This window comes from Coturnix japonica, chromosome 2, assembly GCF_054131305.1.
Source record: "Coturnix japonica strain WE chromosome 2, WE-NBRP24, whole genome shotgun sequence".
Classification (NCBI taxonomy): domain Eukaryota; kingdom Metazoa; phylum Chordata; class Aves; order Galliformes; family Phasianidae; genus Coturnix; species Coturnix japonica.
The window spans coordinates 55,273,517-55,285,725 of NC_140664.1; the positions used below are offsets into that span (position 1 = coordinate 55,273,517).

The 12,209-nt window shown below is 39.7% G+C and overlaps 1 protein-coding gene across 3 annotated transcripts in view; it reads right to left on the bottom strand.

The window, feature by feature from the left end:
- TMEFF1 (transmembrane protein with EGF like and two follistatin like domains 1) overlaps nucleotides 1-12,209 on the bottom strand; it is a 115,616-nt gene that overhangs the window by 41,339 nt on the left and 62,068 nt on the right. For all 3 annotated transcript variants that reach the window (XM_015855183.3, XM_085539831.1, XM_085539830.1), the window contains exons 2-3: nucleotides 6,545-6,654; nucleotides 3,129-3,258 (exon numbers count right to left, since the gene is read on the bottom strand). In XM_015855183.3, coding sequence (XP_015710669.1) covers nucleotides 3,129-3,258; nucleotides 6,545-6,654 — 240 coding nt within the window. The remainder of the gene's footprint in view (nucleotides 1-3,128; nucleotides 3,259-6,544; nucleotides 6,655-12,209) is intronic.

Genomic DNA, 12,209 nt, shown 5'->3' on the forward strand with positions numbered 1-12,209 from the left:
ATAGGCTTTGCCACTTCCCCATGCATGGTGCTCCCATCCCTGCATTTGTCTGTGGGCTGAACTGCAGATGGGAAACTGATCAGATAGAAATAAATAATTATAGAATCACCAGCTCAGCTGCTCATGGCCCCATCCAACCTGGCCTTGAGCGCCTTCAGGGATGGGGCACCACAGCTTCTATGAAAAACAAAAGGGAAAAAGCTGGGCTTGTGCTGTGTTCTAGTTCACAACACAATCCCACAATCAACCATCCAGCTTTTCCTAGGAGAAGGCCCACAAAGCAGGAGGAAAAGTGGAGGAAGATGGGATGTGACTCCAAGAAGTACCCTTGTCAAGTCCCTCGCATTACAGCCCTACTCCTCTCTACCTAGTCTCTAACTGGACGATGCCTTCTTCATGAATGTAGGTTAATTTGCTTGACTTATAGCTAGCTTAAGGCTGCCTTAGAATATATTTAGGTATTAAGTAAAAAGAGCTCTAAAACTGCATTTCACTCATTTTTCCAGTATCTCTGTATTCTGCAATGTGAATCTACATGTATTGGCTTAAACCCACGGACCCTCATCATCCATAGCTTCTGCCAGGGGTGGTTAGGCATATAAACACCTTCATAAAACCAGATATTTTATCACCCCTATATAGAAAAATGGGCTTTTCAGATGTTGAGACCTCCATATGCAGTCCCCAAAGCTCCAGTCATACATTCTCCTCTAATTCTCTAAAATGTCATTTTAATGTCAAAACCTGCATTTTATTCACTCCTAACACAGCTGATTTCCTTTTTTTTTTTTTTTTCTAATGGTGCTTATTTTAGGATCTTGCCACTCCAATGGCTCTTAGACAAAGGAAATAAATATATAAATAAGCTGTTAAATCACCCGTGACTGTGAAAAATTATTCACAGTGTTACCTGTCAAGAAATACATCTGATTAAATCATTCTGTGTACTGTGTTCCAGTGCTGTATTCTCAGAAGGTAGCAAACCCCAGCAAATGGGAAGATTTTCATTCTTGTATGAGCTTCAGAGCTCTCACGTACTTAAAATGAAATAGCTCTTACATAGCCACTGGGGGAATTCCTGCCTGTTGTCTTGTGTGCATCCCTTCAGGATAAAGCAGGCCTTTGCTTTGAAAAGCAGATTCTGATAGAAAAACAGTCAGTCTCTGCTTGGCTCCCAGAGACATCCCCAAACAGAAGGATTTTCACAGCAAATTCTGAGGCACTTTATGAAAATTAATGTGAACCTATGAAGGATTTTTCCATTCAGGCATTTTATCCTAATATATATATACATATATATAGAGAGAGAGAGGGAGAGAGATGTGCTACAGATCAAGAGTACAAATACATTGACTCCACAATGACCTATTATCACCGGCAGGGAATAGGCTGGTTCCAGAGGATGGCTTTTATGATCCCATTTTCTCAGATCAATCAGAGTGTACCAGACACTCCAGGAGCCGGCAGAGCTGCACTGACTGGGCCACTGTAAGTGCAGTACAATGGCATCCCTCGTTTCAGAAATGTTTTCAGTACTTTCCGCTCAATTGTGTCTCAGCACATCTTGATGTATTACGCTAAGTGCTAAAAATTGCACTGCATTTCATGGGCTTGAGGTGGGACATAAGAAAAAAAAAAAAGGAGAGAAAGGCTAAAAAAAATATCTCAGATTAGCAGAGTAATGTTGTAACTAGCTGCCAACAACCTGAAGCTGAGAAGAAGAGATTTTTCATCTCAAAATGTCTTTCTAAGTAAGTAGAGCAGCGTGTATATAAAATAAAATAAGAAAGAAATCCACATTATTCCTGGATGTTGTTAGTGAAATACAGGAATGCTCCAAAATGTTAATGGATCTTCTTTTTTCTTTTTTTTCTTTTTACTATTTCTATGTCTTCTGGAGATAGTTTACAGGTGGCAGATTGAGAAAGAAGGTAAGATTCCATTAGTTTCCTGTGGTCTGCTGGAAGATTCATCTGCAGCTCAGCCAGGCACAAGACTCTGTAGATCATTTTGGACCTTAGTAAATAAAGCCACATCTCAGCATAGGGCTGTGCTGCAGATGAAGGCATTAGAGCATCCGATGAAAACATAGCCACCCTGCATTTAAACAAGCCATCTCTAAGACCAGCAATACAACAGTAGCAATGAACTTGGCCTAAGAAAACTGCCCAAATATCTCCCTTAGTCTGCAGACAGATGTTGCAGATTCCACTAAGTTCAAGGCTGCTGCCTCTAAATTGTCACTGCTAACTATAACTGCCAATGCAAAGCTAGGCAGGTGGGTGAACCTCATCCATAGCCAAGCTTTGTGCTACCATATAATCTAGTCACTACAAGTAAGATGAGAGATGTCCCACAAGCTTTTGTTTGCTTGTTTCTGTGTTATATATGTATGGATGTATGCAACTGTTGATATTGCTAAGGCATATAGTTTAATTGTGGACAGCCAGCCATCTATTTGGCCTCAATGGCTTTGAAATCTTACCAGGGGTTCAGAAGACCTCTGTTACCTAAAGCTTCTGTGTCCAAGAGCATTTTGCAACATTCAAGACAGGAACAGTGAAAACTTGTCCTGTGTATTTTAAGTGTTGGAAAATCTGTTTTACATGAGTGGAAACACCAGCCCACTAGAAATGTGAGGTACAATGATTTTGTATGAGTTGTGCATATCTTTGAGGTCATGACCAATGTGCAATTAGTAGAGATGATGGTTTGTTTGCAAGTATAGTGGAAGTAAGGATGATCAGAAACCCCTTTTGGATGTCACACCAATCCTGTACATAAAAGAAATGTACGTCCTAAAGACATGACTAATCTGAAATCTGTTCAATTTCACTGTAAGCCTTTTGAATGAATATCAAGGTTCCCCAATACATACATCAGAATCATTCAAGCAGTATTTTCTAGATAAAGTACTTCTAGTTTCAGTGTTCATTTATTAACCTGTTAGGATATCAGAAAGTATATCAGCTTTCTTCTCTATGTTTCATTGTTAAAGAGGACTTGTGGTTTGCATGTAATTTCACTCAACAGAAAGCAAGAAAAATGAAAATCTCTACATTTATGGGAAAAACAAAACATCTGACCATATACCATCATTCATTAGTAACAAAGAATGTTTTACATACCAGAGTAACAAGGTCCCCTTGATACCATTGTTATCTCTTTCTGATGCTTGCAAGCAGCTCTCCTGAGGAAGCATTCATTTTGGTAAGTGTCTCCATTTGATCCACAAACAGGGATATAGTTTGTGTGACACTGAAAAAGAAATTACAAAGTAACTCATACAAAAGCACATGAATCATCTCAATTGCATGTTAATATATAGGAAGGGAGATGTATAAATATAAAGTTGCAGGCAGCAAATTATAATTCTTATCACTGAAGGAGATTATTTCACTGTATATATTCCTTTCAGATCACTGAAATAATAGTCCATCTCCATATGGGCTGAACGTAGAAATTCAGCAGGAAAGATTAAAATAACTAAATAACTATGGATCTCAGTAATGTCTAAAGGGAATATGACAAGCATCTAGAATCATTTGAAAGATAAAGGCATGGGACTCGAGGGGAACTCTGTTGATCTTTTTGAGCAAAGAACAATCTTTCAAGGGAAATGGAAGACAATCACCATTAAATTCATGAGTATCATGAGTGTTATACATGGTCAACGACTATAATAATGCTTTTGTATAGCTGCACTGCCAAATTTTGAGTTCAAAGTCAGCAGCATGGGTACAATTTATAAGAAAAGAAGAAAGGAAAACTGATCATTTGGAAAAGCTATGGCAGGGGCAGCCTGTATTTTGCTATTTTCTTACATTCTAAGAAAAATGGATTACATATCTCTTGTATATATAGTTTGTACAGAAATGCTGTGAAACAGACTAAAACAGCTGGTCTGCCAGTGCCTACCAGTGCTACATACTCCCTGCTGAACCGGGTATACAAATCCCACCTCGCTGTGCAGAAGAAAACACATTGCCCCATTGGGACCTCAATGGTAACTACAATTCTAGATACCTTCTGCATCTTTAGAACTTCCAGTCAAAAAAACAAACAAAAACACCAAGAAACAATGAACCAAGACAGAGATTAGCTGCCAAATTTCTTAAAAACATGAAGTGTATTATCAAACTGATAAAGTTCAGCCAGTGACAGAGGGTACACGTTATGTAACAATGTTAGTTAAGCTAAACTGCTCCAAAGGGACAGCAGCTTACAGATACTATTAACTTTAATGTTACTGTGTCAAATGCACAGGTTTCTGTCCCGAGGATAGAAAATGAAAGATAAAGTGATACCTTTTTCTAATATGTTGGTAATTCTTTAGTGAATTCTAAGATGCTAAAATGCAAGATTCATTTCATCACGTGGCAAAGGGAAAAAAAAAACAAAACAAAACAAAACAAAAAAACATGTTCTACAGCAATCACCAAATTACTCTGAAAGTATAGTCTGAAGTCCTCAGAAGTACACAGCTGCCATGGCATGATCTTCATAGGATTTGGGGGTTCACCTCTTCTCCAGTGTAACAAGCAATAGGACTAGAGGGAATGGCCTCAAGTTGCACCAGTGGAAGTTGGATATTAGGAAAGCTTTCTTCTCCAAAAGAGTGATCAAGCTCTGGAAATGGCTGCCCAGAGAGGTGGGGAAATCATCATTCCTCGAGATGTTCAGGAAGTGTTTAGATGAGGTAAAAAGGGGCAAGGTTTAGCAGGGGAATATTGGTGGTAGGTGGATGGTTGGACTGGATGATATTGGAGGTATTTTCCAACCTTGGTGATTCTGTGATTCTGAGAGCGGGATTAGATTCTTCCTTCCAATGTTGGTTTAGTTGAAGCTTTGTACACAAATTTCTTTAATTCTTTTGCACAGCCTTGTGCTATCAGCAATAAAATTAGCTGGTCCTCATACAGCATTCCATATAGAGAACCTAACAGTTTAGGCTGAGCACTGGTGGCCTGGGGTACTTTGGTGGTCCTGGCTTCTGCTGAATAACCAAGGTTGAAATTTACACAAAGAATTCAACCTGCTATGTCTGAAAAATATGACACCTTCTCCTCATGATTAGACTTCTTTCCTTAAATATAGGATACATTTTTCAAGTAGAAGTAAACTTATAATTAGCTTTAAAATAGGACTGGCTTTAAAAATGAGCTCCTAAAGAAAAACTATCAGCTTATCACATGAGACAGTTACTTATTTTACTCCTCCTGACCTGGATATTGGGAAGGTATAAAATTTACCACCTACAGAAAATAAATGAAACCTTTGCTTAGCCTAGGGTTGAGTTTCTTTCCATTTTTAAAACCATTTCTGAGTTTTGATTTTATTGTTTTTCATAAATAACAGTTACAGCAAGAATGAATGCTGATGAATAAAATTCTTCTCCTAAGATTTTTTTTCTCACTTTAAAAGGCAATCAGATCTCATTTTTCCTAGGAGATGTAAGCTGCAGGATGCCCTCAGCGTAGGTACCCACCTGAATGACACTACATCAAAAGCCAGCTCCGAAAGACTAGAATCCAAAACCAGTGTAAGATCACACACACACACTGTTGCTATTTTGGTTCCCCTTGATTTATTATTTATTGGAAACAGAACGCGAAATTATTTTCAAAGCACTGAACAATAGCCCACTCCAGAGATGGATGGTAACATTGTAGTTAACTGTTGTAGTTTTATCTACAAGAGATAAAACTCTTGTAGTTTTATCAGGAGTCTCAATATTTGATACTTTTGTCCTGGATATAAAGCATGAATTCAAAATATCTCATGAATATGATTGGAGCACTTCTACCATGGCCAGACAGCAACAGGACAAGCAAGAATGGTTTTAAACTAAATAAAGAAGATTTAGATTAGGTATCAGGGGGAAATTCTCTACTGGGCAGCAGTCCATCCAACCCAAGCTGTTCTGTGATTCTATAATTCATTCCATGATTATTTTCTTTTCTCTAAAATGTTCGAGGTAGAATTGCCATGATAGTCACTAAAAGTACAAACTTCAGGCACAAAAATCAATGAAGCAAATTGAACTTGTTATTCACTACTTTTTAAAGTTCATATGTTTGTTTGTTTTTTTTAAATCAATTCTCACCACTTTTTGGTTTTCCTGAGTGGGAATAATTCACTCAATAAGCTCATTCTCATTCAATAAACTTTATGACCAGTGCTGGTGATCCTATTACTGTCTAATTTTCACTGCCCACTCAGTGCCAGAGTACATTTACACACTTTTGTCATTTTTCCTGTTTGGATACAATTTAATTTAATTCTTATTATTGATGTAGCTGTTATTATTTTCAGCCTGCAAGTATTAAAAGCCTGTGACTACCAAAAGAAGTAAATGAAATTTGGAGAGCGTGACTGGAGGCATCCCCTATAATCCAGCTCTGAGTTGATTAGTGGACTACAGAGATGGTGCCAAGCTCACAATCTCCCCAGGCAGGAAGTATGGGAAGAAAAATAATCAAGTTGCCTTTGGATTTTCCAGAGTCTGATACAAAAGGCAAATGAAAAAGTGAGCACTCCTTACCTGGAACTGACAGGCACATTTCAGGCCATCGCCCTCTTCCTTACACACTCCCCCGTATTTACATGATGATTCATCACACACTTTTACGTCAGATTCTTTTACATTTAACTCTGTGGAAAAAAGAAAAAAAAAAAAAAGAGAAAAAAAAAAAGTAGAGAAAGGAAACAGAAATTGAGACACGAGTAATTTTGAGGACTGTAGCCTCCTCCTCAGTGGCAGCTTTATCGTATCGGTCAGCAGACACAGCTCAGTTCTGCTTCACCACTTGAAGAGCTGCCCAGCAGTGCCAAAATCACACCCTCTTTGCTAGGGATGCCTAAAAACACACCACAGTGTGTTTAAACTATTATAATTTGCTTGCACTGTAGGAGGCAGAGTAATGAACCAGAGCCCTTCTGGCTTAGCTGCTGCATAAAACTATGGCACAAAATACAACTCCTGCCCCAGAAAGCTTATAGCTGAGGTACAACCAGCAAACTGGCTTGTGGTGCACAGGGGACAAAGAGGCTGACACATCATCTGAATAAGTAATAGTTCTGAACACAACAGCTGCTTATACTGCATCACATTTTTAGACTGCATATTTTTTTGAAATATATATTTGATTTGAACCATATATAGGATAAAGGAGAGTAGAAGGCACTGGAGGGATAATGGAAGCAATCAGCATTAGCCCAAATGTGACCTCATGGCCTCAGTGCAGTGGTGCTGCTATTGCTCTTGATTGCAACAAAGAGGGGTAAACAGTAACACAGGCACGGGGAAAATCCACTGCAAATGTTTAAGAGTGCACTGTATGACAGTCCTCAAAAGGACCTTCTGTGCTTGGGCTTGAGTCAGAAACCTGAACGCTCTACTGTAACACAGCCCACTAAGAGATTCAATGACAGCAGGAATTTTTAAAATGGTGCCTGTAACTTTTAATAAGGAAGCTCTATCCACAGAGCTGGCTTAAATAAAACACTAATGCCTGCCATTCAGAAATGAGGAAAGGTAGGTCAAAAACATAAGACAATAATTCTCCCTGCCACTTGCAGTCTGAAATAGGAAGTCACCCTCCTGCTCACAGTACTGCCAACATTTTGGTACAGCAGCAACAGACACCATCCAAAACTGTTCCTGAGGGAATGTATAGCATTATACATCACCCACATAATTCATATTTAAAAATAGCTATTACACAAAAACGTATCTCAAATGATGTTACAACTTATTAAGTCCTTCCATATTTGACACAGTGCAACAGCATATTTGTCCATGGAACTAAAGCTACAGGGACATTATAGACCAACAAAGTCCCAGTTGCAATCCCCTTGTTTTGTTAACTGCAACAAAAAAATGAAAAAAACCTATTGTGTTTTTTTTTTTTTTTTTTTTTTGCATATATGTCCATCTCTTCCAAACACATAAATGAGGGCAAGGCGTGTAGCACTGAGTAGCCAGATATTGTTGTTGCCATCACAACCCTGTGCACGTGTTCTCTTTAATGTCACCATTTATCAAGTGTGATTGCAATGTTGTAGGACCTGAGTTAATGTGACAGAACATTGCAGCTTTTCAATTTAGTGTGTTCATAATTTGCTCCTGAAGGAAACGTGCATTTCTTTCTCCTTGTGAAGACCTGCTCTGTGACGATGAACAAACTATCAAGATTAATTAAGAGGAAATGATTGTCATAACTGAAAGAAGAACCCACTTTTTTGGCGATACCATATTTCAGAGAACATGATTAATAAAAGGGAGTAACCAAGCCAACAAATTACAGCACAAACAGCTTTGAAAATCCTCTTCTCAAGAGCTCAGGGCACTGAACAGATGGGGGCTCCCCATTCTCAACTCCTCCCCTTTTTAAATGAGCTCATGGTATTCTGGTACTATGCGCTCTCCAACACCCCTTATCAGTGGAAGCAGCCACTTGGCAGCTGCAAGTTGTGCTTGAAATCCTGAGATCTACACACTGTCCATGTGCCCAAGAAGCTTACCGAAGACTTCGCCCAGTCTCTGTATTCGCCCAACATAAGTTACAATTTACAGCATGGCTGAGGCAGGCAGGTCCCAGCCCAGCTCCAGAAGAGCCACCCAGAGCAGGGTGCCCAGGCCCACAGCCAGGCGACTTCTATAGAGGTGACTTCTATAGATCTCCAAGGGGACCCCACAGCCTCTGGGCAGCCTGTGCCAGTGCTCTAGCACCCACAAAGCACAGAAGTACCCCAGGTGTTTAGACAAAACCTCCTGTATTCCAGTTCATGCCCATTACCTCTGGCACTGGGCACTGCTGAAAAGAGTACAGTTCTTTGCACCTTCCCTTCAAGTATTTATGGACATGGATGAGATGTCCCCGAGCCTCCTCTCAAGGCTGAACACACAATGATTTCAGGATAAAACTAGGGGATAGAAAGATAGTAATGGACAATCATTCCTTGTAAGCTCCCCTCCTCCCCAAGAAATAGACTTCAATTTTTAAGAAGTCCCCAGGAGGAGGAATTAAGATGACAGAAACAACACAGTTATAACTCTGTCACTTAATTTTCTGAGTGGACTGCCTTTCTGTATAAATCATAAATACTGATTACAAGCTTTTTGCATAAGCAATAAAGGCCTAGCAGGAAAAGTCACTCAGAGACTTGGAGGCAAAGTGATTTTCTGAAACCATATGAAAGACAAGATACTCTGGTGATTGGCTCTTGAATGTGACAGATGAACTTTATTCTCATAGAATGACATCTAATCCCTGCTTCCATTCAGCAGCAAATTCAAGCAGCAGTAAAATCAGAGCTCTGACATGTGTACGATTATATTCGACAAAATCACAAGCACTGAGAAGTGTGGTAGCCATAATGACTTCCACATCTATAGCGCTCTGCTCAAAAGTGAACAAATGAGAATGGATGTTAAGAGGAGCAGTGGATGTCTTGCATGTCTGAAATAAGCTCTCTCTTGAATGGAATCCCCACAGAGAAAGAATTAAAATGGAGATTCTGTGATTATTTCCAGAAGAATGGAATGATTATCATCATATGTGAGAATAGACCTAGAAATGGATAAAGATCACGCAGCAAATGGTCTAAGATAATTTCTGACATGTTTCTTTAATGCCTATTGCAACTAATTTCCTGGACTTTTAGCAGGTATAAATAAGAGGAAGCCTCACTATGATTCATTACATACAGGGGGAGTGTTGTAAGTAGAAATCTATCAGCTCCCAGGAGAAAATTAGCACAGTTAAATCAAGCTTCCAAATTTATGATAAAATTAATCTCCACAGACCTGGAACGAGGTATTAGAATTGACTTGCTGGTATCTGTTCAACCAGTACACTTCCAGGTGGGGTGAGGAGGGACCTGTGCCTGCAGGAACCTGGCTGCACCACATCCAGCTCTTTTTGGTGGTTGTTTTTGTTGTTTCTGTTGTTGTTTTGGGGTTTTTTTTTTTCCTCCTCTTTTGAGAGAAATTTACTTTGTGATAATGTGACACATCAGTACAAATAACTAAAGCCTTTTCCATTTGGTCTCCCTTCAGAGAATTCAGAATACAGCTCAATACAAGTAGCTAGAGAATGGCTTTTTTTTCTGTGGCCTCAAAGTGCATCGCTCTGAGGCACAAACCTCTAGCACAGAGCTAAATTACACGTGTCAAAATTCTGAACCTGAAGATGAAATCCAATTTGTAGTTTAAGTACACCGCATGTGTTTCTTCCATCTGGATGCCCAGAGAATAAAATAAAATCTAGGATGGGCAAATCCAGTAACTTCATAAGCAATTTGTTTTTTCAAAACTCATGGTTCTCTTGGGGTTGGCAGCTGTACATGGCGATGGTGAAAGGATACAAGGAAACAAAAAGCACCTTTCTCACTTGGAAGTGAGTGTAGGTGGGGAGGTACAGGCAGTGCTTCCAGCTTCAGCCTTTTTAGTACTTCAGCTGAAGCAGGAAAAAACTTCTTTGTTACCCTATCGATTAAACAAACAAAGTTTTAAGAACAGCTGGAGCGGGTCAATGTTTACCTGAAAACAAGTGGCCAAAGAAGAAATTATGTTATGTGAGGGTACACAAAGTATACCGGAAATAGTACTGTTATGACTGCATCGATTCTCAGCACCACGGAAGAAAATCAAAATCTGCAGAAATTCTACTACCTCCTTGACCTGCCTTATGACTCTAAAATGGCTTCTCTGGGTGGTGATTTTGGCAAACTACTTAGGAATGATTAGAAAGCATAATGGGAAAAAAAGAACACCAAAGAAACAAAAAAAGGACACTTTTCTCACAGGGATTATGAAGGTGAACTGTTTATGTGACAAGTACAGTAACAACCTGGGTTTTAAATCTAACTCTTGAACAAAGCTTTACCTGCCAGTCACATCCTTTTTCCCACACCAAAGTTGACACTCAAGAGTCAAGCTCGTGCCTTAGATGTTGTTGTGCACAGCCTGTCCACTTAAACCACAAAGGGGACTTTGAGAGACATCACAAGCAAAAGATGCCCCCAGTATTTTGGATGCCCTTCGATATCTTTGCCTGCCTGCAGCTTCCGGCTCAGAACAAAGCAGTGCTGCTCTCCTGCAGACCCCACCAGTCCCATGCAGGTAGCGTTACATTATTCCCCATTTTACCAATAAATGCAAGTTACAATCATGTGTGAAGTAACTTGTTTCTATTTATTTCATTGTTGCTCTTCAGCTCCTCTCTGGTTCCTGCTCTGGAATGAGAGGCAATAGCCTTAAGTTGTGCTGTAAGAGGTTCAGGTTGGGTGTTAGGAAAAAAGTCTTCTCATAAAGAGTGGCGATGCAGCGCTGCCAAAAGAGGTGGTGCGGTCACCATCCCTGGAGATGTTTAAGAACCATGTAGATGTGGCTCTGAGGGACACGGTCAGTGGGCTTGGTGGGGATGGGCTGGTGGTTGGACTAGGTGATCTTAGAGGTCTTTTCCAACCTTAAAGATTCTATGATTCTACAATATTGCTCCTTCTACACCAGTTCCACTCATCAGCCTGTTCTTAAAGCTCATCCACTGCACTTTCTACATGCCTTTCAAAACAAGAAGAAGCATGTTTCTGTTGTGCAGATTGAAATAGGAAATTTAAGGAAAAAAACAATTCTAAAGCAGATATGACTGCAGTGTATAGAAACTAGGGTCCTAGCCGCGTCTGAGAAGCAGAGATGCCTTTACTCGCATTTTATTACTGGAACAATGCGATTTGCTAAGAATAGCTTTTTTCCTGGAGGCTTTGTAGCTCATTTTAAGATAGTGAAACTGTACATTGAAGATCTAATTCATCCAGGAAATGTGAAACAGGGACACACAGTGTCTCGTCTTGGCTCTTTGCAAGACAAAGGAAGCAAGGGCTATTTTTGTGGTGAACACGATAGTCGCTGGTATGCAACACTCACCAGCATGTTGCTGACATCACTTTTCTCAACTCCTGTGCTCTGTTTCTGTAGCAAAAAGCAAAAGCAGGAGCCAAACTCACCAAATAACGTAAACTTCTGAAGGTAAAGTGCTGTTCCACTTACTTTATGCCTGTGTGCTGAAAGCAGTTTATTTTGAAACAAGTCAGCACACATGGCTCAGATATGTATGTGTGTACAAACAGTTCTACGGGAAAGAAGGCCACAAGGTTTGCATCACATTCTTTGGCACCTGCCACAGATGCAATTTTTAAAACAT